General features: G+C 34.1%; 2 protein-coding genes across 3 annotated transcripts in view; one reads left to right on the forward strand and one right to left on the reverse strand.

The window, feature by feature from the left end:
- The window catches only part of LOC142522406 (uncharacterized), a 28,655-nt gene extending 21,855 nt beyond the window's left edge, over positions 1-6,800 (forward strand). The window contains 9 exon segments of the mRNA XM_075625779.1: positions 9-479; positions 2,541-2,657; positions 2,931-3,052; positions 3,139-3,868; positions 4,222-4,359; positions 4,361-4,477; positions 4,659-4,841; positions 5,172-5,513; positions 5,698-6,800. Of these exon segments, the coding sequence (XP_075481894.1) occupies positions 9-479; positions 2,541-2,657; positions 2,931-3,052; positions 3,139-3,868; positions 4,222-4,359; positions 4,361-4,477; positions 4,659-4,841; positions 5,172-5,513; positions 5,698-6,444 (2,967 nt within the window). The 3' untranslated portion in view covers positions 6,445-6,800.
- A 568-nt stretch (positions 6,801-7,368) lies between these two features.
- On the reverse strand, positions 7,369-12,021 carry LOC142522942 (S-adenosylmethionine carrier 1, chloroplastic/mitochondrial). Of its 2 annotated transcripts, none has more exons than XM_075626544.1 (13): positions 11,886-12,021; positions 11,692-11,756; positions 10,930-11,037; positions 10,487-10,569; positions 9,950-10,026; positions 9,696-9,786; positions 9,087-9,140; positions 8,840-8,935; positions 8,442-8,531; positions 8,119-8,170; positions 7,947-8,008; positions 7,726-7,806; positions 7,369-7,627 (listed from the first exon to the last, which is right to left on the reverse strand). In XM_075626544.1, the coding sequence occupies exons 2-13, from the start codon at positions 11,744-11,746 to the stop codon at positions 7,493-7,495; spliced, it is 984 nt and encodes a 327-aa protein (XP_075482659.1). In that variant the 5' UTR covers positions 11,747-11,756; positions 11,886-12,021; the 3' UTR covers positions 7,369-7,492. The 2 variants fall into 2 exon arrangements, with proteins under 2 accessions (XP_075482659.1, XP_075482660.1); XM_075626545.1 differs by having other exon boundaries at positions 11,692-11,752; positions 11,886-12,015.
- Between the last annotated feature and the right edge of the window lie 6,602 nt (positions 12,022-18,623).

An 18,623-nucleotide genomic window follows, 5' to 3' on the forward strand; every position in this document is an offset into this window, starting at 1 on the left:
CTTTCCAGGCCTTCTCGCAATTGCGTGTTGCGGAAGCTTCAGCACATCTTGGATCCTTTTCTACGAGAATTAAGGAAGAATCTCCTCATATACAACAATATCGTGAAAAAGAAGGGACAAGTGGAATTTCATGGATAAGTTCTACTGCTGTCAAAGCTGCTGATGCAATACTTTCGAGATGTTCATCTCCATATGAAAAGAGATGCTTGCTACAGCTCCTTTCTGCTACAGACTTTAGTGATGGAGGATCTGCTGCAACACGTTATGGAAGACTATACTGGAAAATTAATATGGCTGAACCTTCTCTGCGAAGTGATGATTTTCCATTATTAGGAAATGAAACACTAGACGATGCTTCACTTTTAGCAGCTTTAGAAAAGAATGGGTATTGGGAACAGGCACGCAGTTGGGCCAAACAGTTGGAGGCAAGTGGTGAATCACGTTGGAAATCTGCTGTCAATCATGTTACTGAGATGCAGGTAAATTATCTCCGATCTTCTATCTTCCGTAATTATTTGCCAAAATATCTTTAAATGTTTGTCATCCCTTTCATATTTAGAGGTGTTGTCTTTTTATTTATGCCACCATGAATTTTTATTTATGCCACCATGAAAGTATGTGGTGCTTTTGGAACCTGCACCATCAGTTTTTATTTACTTCATATATTCATTACATTAGGATTTTTATTTCCGAATGCTTGTTAAATCTTTTATAGTGCTCTCCTGTTATGTTTCAACTGAAGATATTATCATTTGTTTTGTTGAAAGATGGTCTAATCATGTGTAGATGCTTCTTTTTTAGATTATAATGCAACAACCTTCAAAAGAATTGATGATGAATAGATAGTTTCCCTACCCTCGTACACAGGAACATAATATGCATTAGTGTGGAAAAGATTTTCGATATATCACCCAGAGAGATGATGTTTGCACTTTGCACAAGCTTCATATGATTTTTGTTAACTGCAGATATGCAGCATGTTCATGATGTTAGAGAACTGAGAGTAAGGCAGCATCCGGGCATGACTATGGCCCTTAAAGATTGATTAAGAACCATTTATAATTTACGTCTAAAAAAATGGCAACACTGAGAGTTTTCACAAGAATATACCAAACAAATAGAAGATACCAAAACTCTTCTGCCAATTTTTCATGAAACAACCAATTACAGTAAGAGCATTACTTCTCCTAAATTATGTACCTATGAGGGAAAAAGAACAACCATGGCTCAAAAGTGAGAATTAGGTGCAATTAGGAAAATCATGCTTAAGTTGATAAATTGTTTTAGATGAGCTGTCGTACATATATTTCATCAGGAGTCAAATCAAACATTGTGTTAAGGAATAACTTAATGGTCATTTAAATGCATGTATCAATATCCGCAAGGATCTTTGCAGTCGTGTTTCTTTCTTATAAAGAGTTATATGTAGATAGAAATAGCAAAAAGTATAAGAAACAGTAGTATAGTGTGTTTTTAAGAGAATAATTTCTATAACAGGCAACTTTGAAAAATCGTAAACCATCATTGATTGTCACTCATCAAAATTTTAAAAAATCATCTTGTTTGGCTTAATTTTCAAATAAAAAGCAGTTGCTTACATGCTATTTCTTGTTGGATGTGGAATTTTAGGAATGAATACTGCTTCATTTGAAGTCTAGTCACTTAAGACATATTTCTGTTTATTTATGTGCATAGTTTACTTCTCACATATCCTAGCTTTGTAAGATATATATGCTACGTACCTGTTATCATCAGAGATCCAAAGTATCCTATACGACGAACAACACGATTGATTGTTACTTCTATAATGTGTTGAAGTTCTTTGTTGAAATTTTAAATTTAGATCTCAAGTATCAAATAGGATTGATTATCGAGAAATTAAGCACTGGCTGAACTATCCATTGCTTTGATTGTTTATACTTTATAGTCAAGGGTGGTTAAACTCATTTATTTTTATTCAAATTATTATTTAGCTAATTCATGCAGTATGGGCTTGTTGCTGCTCACGTTGCTATCTGGGGGTACTTTTGAGTCTGGACCTTGGATTATCTTCCACTCCAGTGACATGGTCGAGTTCGTGGGGTCATTCATTCACCTTCTTTTTCCTTAATCATCTAAATCTTTATTATAGCTTGATGACGTATGAGGGGGGATTTCATATTTTAGTCCTACTTGGAATCTTTGTTCTATTACTGAAGGACCTGGATTTTGTTACATTCACTCAATGTAGAAACTTGAGTAATGCTAAATGCTTATCAGTTATCATCTCAACTGTTTTTTGCATCCCTCGAACCTTTTGCATTTAGTCTTCCCCAAAAGGAGGAATAATGTGTACTTTACCATCACTAAAGTGCTCAGCATAATCAATTCTGCTTAATACAATGTTTTTTGTCGAAGATTGTTTAATTTTGAACCAAATTGTGTTGCATAGACAATGTAACTTGCAGCCTTGAGGTTATGTCGCGATTTCTGTGAAATAATCTGTGCTTCCCTTCTTGAGTCTGATTTGTGTTGTAATGTGTGCTTCTGTTCATGTCCAGGCTGAAGCCATGGTTTCAGAGTGGAAGGAATATCTTTGGGATGTCCCAGAGGAGAGGGTTGCTTTGTGGAGCCACTGCCAGACTCTTTTTATCAGATATTCCTTTCCAGCAATGCAGGTAAAACTATTCACTAAGAAAAAGATTAGGTAACAGCAGGCATCATAAAAGTGTTTTCTTGTATCTTTCATTCTGTGTTATATGCTTTTACAGGCTTTATCACTTTCAGCTTTTTTTTTCTTCTTATTTTCTTCACATGTTTTGTTTTTTTTTTTGGATAGAAGTTGTAGTGGGGTGGTGATGAGGCAGAGTAATGGACTGACAGTGCATCTATTTCCCCAATCTGTGGTGGTAACAACTATGACATTAGCTGAGTTGCTTTATGTTTTTCAGGCTGGGCTGTTCTTCCTTAAACATGCTGAGTCAGCAGAAAAAGATATTCCGGCAAAAGAACTTCTTGAATTACTGCTGCTAACTCTACAGTGGCTGAGTGGAATGATAACTTTATCGCATCCGTAAGATTTTTTTTTACAAGATTGTTGTTACACAAACTTGAATTCCAGTTTATGATCAAGGACTCAGATTGAATAATGTTCATTAGGTTTTATCCAATGCATCTTCTGCGTGAAATTGAGACTCGAGTGTGGCTCTTGGCTGTGGAATCAGAAGCTCAGGTGAAGAATGAGGGTGACTCCGCAGTAACCTACCCCACCTGTGAGGCTAGAACAGGCAAGGGTTCTAACTTGATAGATCGTACTGCAAGCATTATTACAAAAATGGACAATCATATAACTGCGCTGAGAAACAGAACTTCGGAGAAGAATGATCGTGAAAATAGTCAGCTACATATTAGAATTCCTCAAACTATGGACTCTAGCTTTTCAAGCATGACTGAAGGCAACACAAAAACAAAAAGAAGACCAAAAGGCTCTGGCTTATCAAGAAAGCCCTTATTTGATGCAGTGGACAGAAAGTTTGACTCTGAATCTACTCCACTGAACCTCAGATGTGACTCACAGTTGGATGACGAAAACTTTAAGATAGATGCATCAATATCAAGATGGGAGGAAAGAGTTGGACCTGCTGAGCTAGAAAGGGCAGTTCTTTCATTGCTAGATTTTGGGCAAACAAATGCTGCCAGACAACTGCAAAATAAACTGTCCCCAGACAAGGCACCAGCTGAGTTCTCACTTGTACATGCTGCTTTGAAGCTTGCCGCTCTTTCAACCCCTGGAAACAAAGTATCCATATCCACATTGGATGATCAAACTCGTGATATCATACAGTCATACAATCTGCAGAATGGTCATCGTGTGTTTGAGCCACTGAAGGTGCCACTTTTTTCTGTAATTATATGCACTGATGGATTTTTATGCTTATATTCAACATCATGTGAGCTATTAAGTTGTCTGTTCATGTATATCCAATGTTTATTTGACAATCTATTTCCACTAGAACTTTAATAAAATTACTTCCATAATTCTCCCATTCGATTGGTTCCTTTTTGGTCGATTCTGTCTGCTGTATTTTATTGCACGAATGTATGAGCTTGTACACAGTATTGGCTGATTGCCTGTGTCTGCTTTTGATAATTACCTTTTTTAGAAAGAATCACAATTCTACTCATGCATGTAGACTTCCAGATTGATAATTCAACTGTTGATTACTTTGTTGTTTGTTGTAGGTCTTGGAGAACTTAGCTGCAATTTTAATGGAAGGTAGTGGACAGGGTTTATGTAAGAGAATAATATCTGTTGTGAAGACTGCAAATGTGCTGGGGCTCTTATTTTCTGAGGCATTTGATAAACAACCAATTGAACTGCTTACAATTGCTTTCTCTCAAGGCACAGGATTCTTTTGACGAAGCCAATCTTTTAGTGAGGAGTCACTCCATCCCAGCTGCTAGTATAGCTCAAATTCTTGCAGAATCCTTTCTAAAGGTGACTACAAGTCTGATGCTTGAGTGTGTGTGTGTCTGACCTCTCAGTTGTGCAGCAAACAATTTTGGTTGAGTCGCACTTTCCTTCTTGGTCCATATCGAGCAGTTTATCATAAACATAGTTTGATTTCGAAAGTTTTTGAGATCTTTATGAGTTTTTACTTTTGTTCAATAATTTTCAGGGTCTATTGGCAGCACATCGTGGTGGGTATATGGAGTCTCAGAAGGAGGAAGGTCCTGCTCCACTTCTATGGAGGTTTTCAGACTTCTTGAAATGGGTTGAGCTTTGCCCTAGTGATTCAGAAATTGGTCATGCGTTAATGAGATTAGTTATCACCGGGCAAGAGATACCACATGCATGTGAGGTAATGTGGGTAATGTGGTTCTACTTGATGTGGATGGGTGCAGCCATAGGATCTTGCTTAAATTTTAATCAATGTGAATTATTAAATTATTTCGTGGTATTTTAATCTCATGTCGTTGGTTAACGTTCTTGTTTCTTTCATCTAAGACATCTTGATTCTCAAAAGGCCCCAGTTTCAACTTATATATGCTATTTGACTAGGTTTTTATTCACCTCTCTCACTTGGTTAACATATTACAGCCAATCTGACATTTTAACTAACTTCCCTGGGTGGCCATCTCGTTGCCTTTTAAGCGGCTAAATTACTTATTTGCCAAATTTTGATTCATAGGTTGAGCTTCTCATTCTCTCCCACCACTTTTACAAGTTGTCAGCATGCCTTGATGGAGTAGATGTTCTTGTGGCTCTAGCAGCAACCAGGGTGGAAGCTTATGTATGGGAGGGTGATTTCTCATGCCTAGCTCGCTTGATCACAGGAGTTGGAAATTTCCATGCACTCGATTTTATACTCGGAATTCTGATTGAAAATGGTCAACTGGATCTCCTCCTTCAAAAGTACTCAGCGGCTGCAGATGCAAATAGTGCCACTGCTGAAGCAGTTAGAGGATTTCGAATGGCTGTTCTGATATCCCTTAAGCAAATCAACCCGAGTGATCTTGATGCATTTGCCATGGTTTGAATTTGAACACATGCAATTTCCCACCCCCAATCCCCCTTGGCTCCCCAGCTGAAAATATTAATTGTTTAATCTCCCTGGAGAAGTGATAATCCAATTCCAGACCTTAAGTTTTAAAATTCTGAGAAAGATCGATTCTTTTTATGTTCTCTCATTAATTGAATCCCGTTCTCCTGTGCAGGTCTATAATCACTTTGACATGAAGCATGACACTGCAAGTCTTCTGGAGTTACGAGCTAAGCAATCTTCTCAGCAATGGTTTCTCCGTAATGACAAGGACCAAAATGAGGACCTCCTTGAATCCATGTGTTATTTCATCAAGGCTGCTGAAGTTCACTCCTCTATTGATGCCGGAAACAAAACCCTCAAAGCTTGTGCTCAGGCATCTCTTGTATCCCTACAGATTAGAATGCCAGATACAAAATGGCTCGATCTTTCTGAAACTAATGCAAGGCGAATATTAGTTGAGCAGTTCAGATTTCAGGAGGCCCTAATTGTTGCTGAAGCCTATGGTCTTAACCAGCCAAGTGAATGGGCTCTGGTGCTGTGGGAACAAATGCTTAACCCTGAGCTTACCGAGCAGTTTGTGGCTGAATTTGTAGCCGTGCTACCTCTCCAACCATCAATGCTTATCGAACTTGCAAGGTTTTATCGATCTGAGATGCAAGCCAGGGGAGACCAATCCCAATTCTCAGTTTGGTTGACTGGAGGAGGCTTGCCAGCAGATTGGAAGTATCTAGCGAAATCATTTAGATGTTTGCTTAGAAGGACCAGAGATATCAGGTTAAAATTGCATTTGGCCACTACAGCCACAGGTTTTGGTGATGTAATCGAGGCATGCAACAGGGAATTGGATAAAGTACCTGATAATGCTGGACCCCTTATTCTAAGAAAGGGACACGGGGGAGCGTACCTTCCTTTGATGTAATGAACCTAGCACCAAGATAAGTCAATGTACGTGTGCATTTCGAACAGGATCCTCGTCGGACAGTCACCGATGCCAACATACATCATGTCAATATTAGGTAAAGCTATTCTAGTTTCGAGTATTTTTAAAGCACAGAGCTGTGAAAAAAATACATGGGAGTGAATACTTGTTTTGAGAATTGAGGTCGGATTTTAGGGATAGTTTTATTCTTTTATTAAAATCTTCCAAACTGATGCCAGTTTGGATTGTACGATTGAAATTTTGTCCTGTATTAGGAAAACATGGTTTTGTAAAACATGTACACGCTGTACAAATAAATGTGCGGAATATAATGTTGGTGCCGGTTTTTGGGTTTCCTCCTGTTGTATGCATACGGAGCTCACGTGATTCAGTGTTACCGTGGGAGAAGTTTGTTTTAGTGGAAAAATATTGAATTGAGTTGTATGAAGAAAATTTTGAAGTTCAATTTATTCAATAGTTCTATTTGAAACTCGAAATTTTAATATTTTTCGCTCGAGTTCGATTTGAAATATTTGTACATGATGGTGAGCTTTTAAAAAATAAACACTCAAAATAAATTTATTTAAAATACAAATATATTAAAGCTCGTAAATTGTACAAAATAATTTAAACTCAAATTGAGTCGAAATTTTTTTTGAACATATTTGAGTTTTATTCGAATTTGATAATTTTATATTGCAATCACATATTTTCCGAGATTCCTCATTAATTACAGCCCTTGTATATTCCTTGTCTTAATCCTTCCTCTTGAAGTTGCAAAAGGAATGAAATTCGAGTTTGACCATCTATTTCTTATAGGTTTATATTTGAGTTGAACCCTAATTTTATGGAGCTAATTTGCGGACTGGCTAGGTTTGGTTTGAGTCAAATTAAATTAGAGTTTGTGAATGATGCAAACTTGCGAGCTCATAACAGTGAATTTTTAGTTCTAAACTCAAAAATGACAAAATAAAGTTGAAAAGAAGGAATGACTGCAGTCATTATCCCAGGTCTAAAGTTACATATGTTTCCAATTTAACCCAATATCTTATAATTCTGCTTTGAATTTCGAATTTTGCTGATTCTTGGGATGCCTCTCCGCAAGCAATCGCTTCGTGCTCTCGAGAACACCAAAGAATATAGAACCTCCTATGCCTATCCACAGTACTCTCGGCCCGATTCCCTGGGATGAAACAAATTTTTACACAATTTTCTTTGCATAAACAAGGTCTTCATAATAGAGTGCCTGAATTTAAAACCAATGGGGGATTGAATGTATACCTTGAGTAGAGCGGGTGCGCCTTCTTCTCTTACAATTGTTTGGACACAGTCAACTATGCCTTTATACTGGTTTGTCGATCCCTGTATGGAAACATGACATTAAAGTTCACAGGCCAAAATGCTGAAATATACGTTTGATGTATGTATATATTATCACCCTTCACTGCAGATACCATATGCAAAAACATTTGTGTGTGTGGGAGAAAAGGGTTCGATTATACCTGAACCATCAACCTAGTCTTAATCACATCAAGAGGAGTTGTTATGGCTCCAGTCAGAGCACCTGAGATACAAATGAAATTAAATGTTGATTTAAATGAAGTTAGCGAACTCCACTTCACGTGGAGAACGTAAGCGTGAGAGATCATTGGATGCATTAGAAAGTCATATTACCTGCAAAAGCCCCAATTATAGCATTTTCAGGATCATTCAGATCTCTCCTTGCCTAATAAGACAAAATAATGATGATGATGATGCCTATTATCATCCAAATCAGCTTAGCATCAATTAGTTAAGCATGAATACTAATACGGAGTAATGCTGGAATTTGGGAAGAAAGATAAACCATGGACTGGTAATATTTTCCCATATAATGGGAACAGAATGATCCAGTTCTAAAACATCATCTATTCTATACAACACATTTATTCACCATTGGCATTCATCAGGTCAATTAAACAATGACCGTCATGCAACGTTTACAAAAGGGAACTTACTGCCAATTTATAACCAATTCGAAGTTGTTCGTAGATGCAGAATTGAAGCGCATCAAATGGCAGATCTCTCAGCAAAAATGATCGATATCCCTAAAACAAAAAATAAAAATAAAAAAATAATCAAATGTTATTAAATATTGTTTTATGGTGCTGAGTTGCAGCCATTGAAAAGATGAACATTGTTATCAACAAATTTTTACGGTTGACGACAACAAATCATTAATTTCCTTCCACAGAAAGCATTCAAAAATCATAAGGTCAACAGTAACACAGTTGAGAGGGACTGGTGGAAAGAAGGTAACAATTCTTTAAGTAAATTCTCTGGCAAAAACAGCACAGATCAGCAAAAACAGCGCAGATCAGTTTTTAACAAATGATAATAAAGGAAGGTAGTATACCACAAAAAGACCTTTAAATCCTTCTTTGGAGACAATGAGCCTCACAGCTTCTGGGGCAGAACCAAATTGCCCAGTTTGCATCCGCTGCTTAACTACCTAATATGTCAAGAATAATGAATTGTACAGAAAAGATACAAGCATTCACACCAAATGTAAACGTTGAGATGGAAAACATTAACAAGTAAAACAAACAGGCCGATTCCCAACAAGGGAACGACTAAAAGCAAAGAGGGCGAAAGATATTTACCTCCGTAGGAACACGAACAAAGGAAGCAGCTATGCCTCCAAGGGCACCTGCAGTCTACTTATTACAAATCAGATATCCATATGAAGGAACAAGAAAACAAAGCTTGAGAATGTTTCTGCAAGATGATTCAACTCTGTTGTAAATATTTGATGCCAACACTGTTTACATTTTCCAGAAGATGTCTAAGATTTATGACATGAGAAAAACAACTTCAAAGAATAGCATGCTGCCCAATCACTACTGCTAATATTCCAAATGATTTTTCGTTTTGGGGATGCGCTTTTTCACCAAGAAAAGCATGTGATTCAGATTAACATAATTCAACGCTGCTAAGAGTGGACAATATTTTAATCGGGGTTAAATCAAACCCAAGAGTAGGAAGAACCTTAACGAACCACAAAAATGGCACATCATTTGGTAAGGCATATGAAGGTTCGATCATTCAAAATCTCTAGCTCCATGTCTATTCTGTAATGCATTTGCTTCTGTTGTCCACATCGAGGAGAATTGGCAATGATTTTAAGGCTTTCAATAAATAAAATACCATCCAAAACCTAATCAGATTATAAATTTATAAGTCAATAATAGGGTGAGTAGAAATCATCTAACCAGGTGAGCTACGGCACTAAGATTTTCTGGAAGGCTTCTTAGAAGTTTTTGCTTGGCAGGTTCATAGACACCAAGAAAAATAGCAGATGCCCTGTCATTAAAAAAAATTATCAATCAACTTGCTCATTTTTTCTAGACCGAATAATTACAATTTAAACGCCTGCTGTACAAACACTCTTCTTTCACACAGAGACAGATTAACAATTCGAAGTTCAGGAAATGTGCAACAGATGGATTTTTAAACATGCACTCACGGTAAGACCCCAGCAAGATTTCCAGCCAGTCCAGAATATAATCCTTTAAGAACTATCTTTCCCCCACCATGTGCTGCCTACAAAATAAATTAAATGTTAAGAAAATCATAAGATGTCAGAAAAATTATTCAGCGGATAATGCTTCGATAATTAACAAAAGACATTAATTTTTACTTATTTTATGAGGAAGCGGAGAACCGAAGGGTGATTCTAAAATTTGATGAACATTTATCCGTTTAAAAGCAATTACATGCATAGAGAGCAATGTTAATACAAGAAATTAAACTTGAACTTCCATGCAAGTGCACCATCAACCTCACTAACTTTCTCTTTCCCTCTCTTTTCCTTCTCGAGTGAAACACCAAACACACATCTCAGCAGTTTTGGAACAAGTGACAGACTGAACAATAGTGTCCATTAAAATAGCAGGTTATAACATAAGAATCATGACTAGCTAAGAACACTGAAAACAAACAAATATTTAGCATTCAAACAGTTTGGACCTTATACCATGAAAGAATAACAAATGAAACTGACCTGCAGTCGTGTCTTTATTGTATCAATAGGATATAAAGCTGTTTCAACTACAACACCAGCTGTGCCACCAGCTATAATACCATCTACAAGAGTCATTTCATAAATATTAATTCAACTAATTATTGTACAATGTCGATGGAGATTCACATGGGAATCCAAGCATGATGATACAAGATCATCTTATACATTATATCTATGAATTTAGGAATTCCCCGTGCAATATGCATCAAATACCTCTAAATCCAGATTCCTTAGTCCTTACATCAAAAATCTCGAGGACAGATTAAAAGTTAAAACTGGAAAAGCATACACAAAATATCAAAAGGTATTACAATAGAAAATGCTATTAGTTGTCACCAATATATTTGTGGTTCACAAGCAAACTTGGCATACAGCTTCAGGTAAAAGATATAATAGAAATGGAAGAATTATTTGACAAATACCAAATAATGTCCGCAAAAAATCGAATGGCTTTTCTTCTCTAACACTGACAGAGGCAAAAAAACTTTCCGATTGCAACTGAAGATTTTTCATTTTCTTATTGGATGCATCTGCAAAACAGGATCACATTGTCAACAAAATCCCATAAAATCCCAAATAAAAAAGACAATAAATAATAACATGTGAATCAATTTTTTTAGGCGGAATTTTGGTCTACCTTTCAGTAACACTTTGTTCGGATTACAAATATAATTAGAAACACTAAGAAACGATTTTCCCTTTTATGGTTATTAAGGGGACACAAAAGCAAATTCATTAAGAATCATTATATCGTCTATCATTGAAAATGATGCTTCTATTCGCATTTTTTTCATTACAATCATCCACATGTAGAACATTTTCAAAGTACAGATTAATTTTTCTCTACACGAAAATGTGAACTTTTCCTCTTTACCATCCGCCATATGAATTCAAACATACGTGGGAAATGCAATGAAAGATATATCTCCTTGTAAAATTCAATAAAAATGAAAAATAAAAATTATTTCCTTGTGTAAAATTCACGGAATTTCACATTTGCTTAATTACTCTAAAAATCATGAGTGGATTTCTGCGCCGGGATAAATGAAGTATCGCAAGTCGCGACAGATTCCTGTAACTTATGGCCAAATTAAAACAAGTTATGAGCATCTTATGCAACCGAAAAAGTTTCAAAATTTCAAGATATAATTTCCCATTCAAGCAGGTTAAATTGTTCAAGTTACCAGACGAAAATCCAGAAGAGCTCTTCGCATCAACAGCTAATGTAAACGGGCCCATCAACACCTAGCTATTAACATTGTCACGATTAAAAAGGAAGAACGAAATTCATGAATTCAAACACACCAGAAGCACAACTCTCACAAATATACGCTGCACACGCGCATATATACACAATTATGAACAGAAAATAGAGTACCTAGCGAGGAGAGAGAGCGCAGAGCCGTAGGAAAGGTATAGAAAATGTAGATTCCAGTTATCCAAATGTACAGGTATGGCTTTCCGTATGGTTTTCTGCATTTAAAGGCCACTGCGTTAGGTTTTGAAAAAATAATATAAATAAACGAATTATACATACTACTTGTTTATTGAATACTACATTTTATGTTTTTTTAACATGAGAATCCATACTTTTATAGTTTATAAATCAATTAAATTAAATCGTATTGAACAAATTTTGTGAGACGATGTTGGGTTAAGCATGTATGAGTAAGACTAATACTGAAATAGGCGACCTCTTGAAAAATTTTTCGTGCGTCAGGTTGTTGACGTTGCGTCACTTGATTTGGTTTACTATGTGGTTCGTAAAAGAGTAAAGTCTCTGCTGGGAAACAAGGTTGATGGTAGAGAAATAATATGACTGATCTATAAGGGATATGAGAAAGCACCACACACCTCATCAGACTCATAGGCTCAACAGCTTGACCCATTAGCACACAAGTAGGTGCGCTCTATGCTGCCACAAGTATAACAAAATAAAGTTGTGATTTGATTAACAGCTATAACATTTGGCATAGTGGTAAGCGTTTGATGCTAAGTGTAATTTGCGCTACCACAAGTATAAAAAAATAGGGTTCCGTCTTGATTAACAGCTATAAATTTTGTTCTAAGAGCAAGCACTTGATCTTAACAGACTAATTCGTCCAAAAGGTATTGATAAGAAAAAAACGAATTTCTGACCATTGGTTAAGAGCTCACATACTCAACCAACTCAGATATCCCCGAGAACGTACATTTTACGGTCTTACTCTTACATGCGAGCTAAGAACATTGTAGATTGAGTATTTTAACAAAAATTATAGCTAGTTTTAATAATAGTTTAAATATTTTAAGTTGTACAAGAGCCTAAGTTTCCCCGTAAATCTCTATCCCATTAATTGTAATTAGGAATGACAACAGGAATGGGATCGGAGTGGGTTTGGCCAAACCCGAGACCCGACTCTCCAACCATTGGAACAGCCCCGCCCTCCTTGACATGTGAACCCGAGGGTCCAATCCGGGTTGTACCCGTAGATCATCAAATTTATTTATTTGTGTAATTTTTTTCCAAATACAAAATAAAAAATTTAAAAATTAATTAATCATTAAATTTATTTTCAAATTTTATATAATAATATTTAGGAGTAAAAATATTATCACAAGTTAAAATCTATCAATTTTTATTCAATTATTAATTAATAAAAAATGTTTAATTATATATTTTCCTATTAAATATATAACACACATGTATACACACACACATTATGTATGTACGGGTCGGTTCTGGCTAAACCTGTTGCCTGCTTAGGACCCATTTAGACAGGCTAAATCAACCATACCGGGGAGAGTTTAATACACGGTCGAGTTTCGACTCGATCCATTATCATCTCTAATTATAATATTTTTAATTAATAGAAATCAAATTCATGACATTCACCATGATACCGATTATAGAATCGATTATATTTAGATTTATCAAAAATTATAACCAGTGAAAAAAATGTATAACACCTAAGTGTCACGGTTCGGTTGTCCTCTAACCAATTATTGCACCTATGAATTATGATCATAATTTTGATTTCTATTGTTTAGGTCTAGAATTTTTTTGAATTTTTAAATTACGGAATGCCGAAAATAAATTATACCATCAGTCAATAAATTTAAAATATTTTTAGACTCAACATAACTCATAATAAAAAATTAATGAAAAGGATGATCATTCGTTTTACATGGCTAACTTCTTCCAAGAATTAGGTATTTGGCACTAAATTTAAGGGGTGGAGGGGTAACATGCATTAGTATAATCCTTGAAATTTACTCAAAAAATTTCTATAAAATTTACATAAATATCATAAATAAACTAAAAAATATGCATATATTAAATGTTATTTGAGTTACATAAGAAGATTTTGAGTGAAATATTATATAACTAAAATAATTTGACTGAAAAATATATTTTATATTTCTTATTTTTTTACTTATTTTTTCGTGCACTTGGTAAAAATATTATATATTATGATATGTTGGATTATTATTCATCTTGATATATTTAATTTTTAAGAATGAATTTTTTCAAACAAAAGTTTATGATTTATATATATTTCAGCTCACCAAAATTATAAAATCATGGTTAAACCTTGGTCGTAATTATTTTTTTCGAGTGCATTATTCAGGACCCATTTAATTTAATTATTTAAATTACTGTATGATATATTTTAAATCCATTTCAATCGCACACGTGGGTTGTTGGCTGCAATAATTGTCCCTTTTGGTAGAGCGATCGAATCGTAGTGCTTGAGCTGCTGTGCGATTTACAAGATTTGAGTTACACCATTAACACTAGCTATAACTTTTGGTAAAGTGGTAAGCACTCGGTACTACAATTGGTATCAGAGCCAAGGTCACGGGTTCGATTCTTATTGATTGCAAGGAGTGCAATTATTGGGAGGGAGATTGTTGGATGCAATAATTGTCCCTGCTTGGTAGAGACTAGAGCGACCGAATCGTGGTGTTTGAGCTGCTGTGCGGTTTAAAAGATTTGAGTTGCAACATTACCACTAGCTATAACTTTTGGTAAAGCGAGAAGCATTCGGTCCTACATGGGTCACAATTAACTCCTTGAATTATTATTTATATTATTTTTTGAGCGAATTATTTATATTATTTTCATTCTCAAATCTTAATCTTAATCTCAATCTCAAAATAATAAATGTATCGCTTTTTCAGTAATTTATTAAAATCAATATGAATAATAACTTTTTCGGTAAAATATTATAATTGTTATAATATGATAATTAAATTTATATTTATAAATGTGTATCATTATTTAAAATATAAACTAAACATAATTTGTAAAAAATTAAAACAAAGCCCTTATTCCAATTTTTTAAATGCATTTTGCAATAATTTATTTATTGAAAACATAATACTTTTAATATGCAGTAGTAATACCTATATCACTTTGACAAGTATTTTAAGAATGTTTTTAGGTACCGTTTGGTTCAAGTACTGGTAAGTACTAATATAAATAGTCCTATCATATCACTTGTTTTGTACACGTATTATTTATCCCAATCAATCAAATTATTAATTATTTATCTCACATCAATCAAATTTGTAATTATTTATCTCACATCAATTAAATCAATAATATAAAAGTACGATATTACCCTTAATAAATAATATTATTAATATTTGTAACAAGGACAAAATGGTAATATCATATTATCTCAAATTTAATCAATTAAATCAATCAAATCAAACACTATATTAACTATCATTTTCTATTTATTTTATTATTACAAAATATTACTTATCTTCGTATTATATATCCTATATTTTGAACAAAACGGTACGAGTTTTATGAGTGAAAAAGTCAAGGTATGTGTTTAGACAAAAAATTTGTAAAATGCTTTTAAAAAAATTTAAAAACAATTTTTCAATTTATTATTTTTAAATAAAAATTTAAAGGTCTTTTTTTAATGTTTTTTAAAAATAAATTTATCATAATTCCTTATAGCCAATATTTTTTGTTCAAACTTCCTATAAATGTTGAAAATGATAAAAATACCTTGATATTTATTGATTTTAATTGGCTGATTTACCTTATTAGAGTCGAAGTAAAATTATTTAAAACGTATAAAGTTATTATTATTGTGTAATTAAATGTGTGAGGAGGAGAATTTTCTCAAATAATATGGATCAGAATACATTTCAAGATTAATTATTTGTAGCACTTTGGAATAATTCAAACAAGAAAATCTAACCAATGTTTAGATATCCGGAAATCCAAAGGTAAATTTATGATTCAATCTAATAAGTTCCTAAAAATGATACGGGAGTCCTCTAATCTCTCTGGAGATCTTAGAAAAATCTAACCGACGGTACAAAATTATGGCAGTATGTTGTATTATGTGCCACAAAAAGATCGAAAAAATAATTGAAAGACTATAAGAAATTCTTATAACACTAAAGGATATTTAAACAAAAATCTCAACTCTAGAACAACAAGCAAGTTTTAGTAAAAGGACTTCGATATGCAAGTTATCATCATCTTTTGGTACTAAACCTTTATTACACCAAAAATAGACTGCCAATGTGATGTCAAAACCTATATCCGACGAAAGAAAAATGATAAATCTAATTAAAAATGTCTCAGAGAAGAAATTAATCTGATGACAACTTTAGAAAAGATTGGTCTCGATGATCTCCAAGACCTTGCAGAATTTTTTGTAAATATCAGGGTCTTAAATCTAAAGATGAACGCAAATGGGGGTGAATCACTTGCAATAACATGATCATCTTCTCATGAACCACCAAGGAAAATTGTGGGATCTCATAATACAAATATGAGATTACCCCAAATAGATTTTCATGTTGGTGAAGAAGCACACCCAACGGGAACCAAATCAAGTAGAAGTCAAAATCTCTTGCATCAAACACCCTATGAAAAATCTATTTTCGAACCTATACATACTTATGGGGTTATGCACAATCTTGATGTACTTGATTTCAAAAAGTAGATAAGATCTCATAGATGATTTTACATCAACAATGAGAATCGCAGCAGAAACATTTGATCTCAACAGAGAGAGATTCATTAAACATTTAGAACTGAGTCTTATGATATCAGTAACATTGCATAGGACATGACTTCGGTAAAAACCAAAGAATCAGTCATAGCTGGATAATCTCTTAGTGAGATAGTCGGAAGAATGACTACCTTGTTTAAAGCACAATTTACAAGAGTAGGCTATTTTAATAGTCAAGACAAAGAGAAGAAAAAGAAATATACTCAAGCTCTGTATAATCTTGAATTATATGAAATCTATTTAATGGATGGATATATTATGTATTTTATCATCGGTTTGAGGATATTGTCTCAAATGAAAGTATATATGAAGAAAAAGAAGTCTCAAGTCAGGAAGAATCTGATATAACAAAATCAGAATCTGACTGAAGACGAAGTGTTTTACATGAAACACATGAAGGTTTGTTTGGTTTTTTTAGCCAGAAAACAATATCTTATAACATGGTCCAAAAGATCATGAGAATCCTAGCTAACAGAGATATCAAAGATTCATTGCAAGATAAGTAGAAAAGTTCAAAGGAATTCTTGGCCTAAGAAACATAAATCATATTCTAATCTATAAAGTTTCTATTATGGAAATGACAACTTCAATGGAATTTTCGGGAACCTGATGGAGATGCAAGTTAATTCTTTTTGAAGAAATTAAGAAGGAATTTAAAAAACTCAAGATAGAAGTATCACGAACCATGTTCATGGATTTATATTGAAGCAATCCATATTATGATAAAAACAACTTTTAAAGAAGGAATAGATTTACCCATTGATATTGCTATATGCAATAAAAGAATGGGTAACCTTCAATATTCAATGCTGGCAACTATCTCAGAGAATCTCTGTGCGGGAAAAATTGTATGAGTAATTTATCCAAGAATTGTCTACAACTTAGCAGATCGAGATTTTTGTCGAGCCATGACGTTGCATTAAAACTTTAAAAAAAAGACTGATGAAAGAGGATAATATACCATATTATATTATCTATCAAATTTCATATGCTCCATCTAATACATATAATTGAGAATTGTTTATCATAAATGAGTTTATTGAAATACCAGAAATATTTGAAAAAAGTAGCTCATGCAATTTATCCAAAAAGAAATACAAGAAACAAATATCTAGATTCAAGACAAACCAATTCTACAAAAGAATCAAAATCTTAAACTAGAACAAAGAGATTATCTTTTCAAGAAGATTTAATGACAAGTCAGAGATGAGGGAAAACACATGTCCAAGAAGTCCTAAGTGGACTACATAAATTTATACTACATCACCCAACTTCCCAAAAAATTTAAGACTACCTAAGTGGATTCAAGAACCTGTTAATGAAACATAGGCCAACAATGACTATTTTGTCTAGAGGATACATTCTTGAGCTATATTTTTTCAGTAGAACAACAGAACCACCAGGAAAAGGCTCACACAAAGCTTTTCATTTTATCAAACTAAGGATGTCAGATACAAGTATTCAAAAATTTATCAAAGATCCTCTAATAGAAGAAACACCCATATTGCTTCATTAACTGAAGATGACATCTCTACCAAAAGAGCATATGGTCTATGAGTCGGTCTAACATAGATGGACAAAGTCAAGTTTCTATTTAAGTTATCAGAATTCAAGTTTCTATTTTTAGTTCTCAGAATTTTGTAAATTAATATTTTTTGTTAAACATTGTGATAGGAAAAACAACAAGTTTTGCAGAAGAACTATTTGAAAAGAAAATAAATTTTCTGTGGAATAGCAACCTGTCGGGAGCAAAAATACTCACCTGAGATTCTGTGATATGACTCATGTGGGATAATGGTCAGAAAGAATCTGCCCAAAATGATCGAACCAAAAGGAGCCAGAATTTGGTAAAAGCTTTCGAGCTAGAACGAACCTAAAGCATCTTGCAGAAACATGACCAAGTAGTGAAGGACCACATAAACAACAATTTTCTCGGGGACCATAAAAAGCAGAAGACTCATCGACAAAGATAAAGAAAACATGTGATCCAACTACTCCATTAATGGAAGATTGACCACCACTAAAAGACAATCCACCATTAACTAATGGAAGATAGATCACTCAACCACCCATAAAGATAAGCCACT

This window comes from Primulina tabacum, chromosome 13 (assembly GCF_025594145.1).
Source record: "Primulina tabacum isolate GXHZ01 chromosome 13, ASM2559414v2, whole genome shotgun sequence".
NCBI lineage: Eukaryota > Viridiplantae > Streptophyta > Magnoliopsida > Lamiales > Gesneriaceae > Primulina > Primulina tabacum.

Bases quoted from the DNA above. Each gene is read 5' to 3' on its own strand.
- LOC142522942 (XM_075626544.1), bottom strand. From the start codon at position 11,746: ATGGGCCCGTTTACATTAGCTGTTGATGCGAAGAGCTCTTCTGGATTT. The intron at 8,532-8,839 runs GTATACTACCTT...TTTTTGTTTTAG, and splicing joins GATTTAAAGGTCTTTTTGTG to GGATATCGATCATTTTTGCT. The intron at 7,628-7,725 runs GTATACATTCAA...GTTTCATCCCAG, and splicing joins GCGCACCCGCTCTACTCAAG to GGAATCGGGCCGAGAGTACT.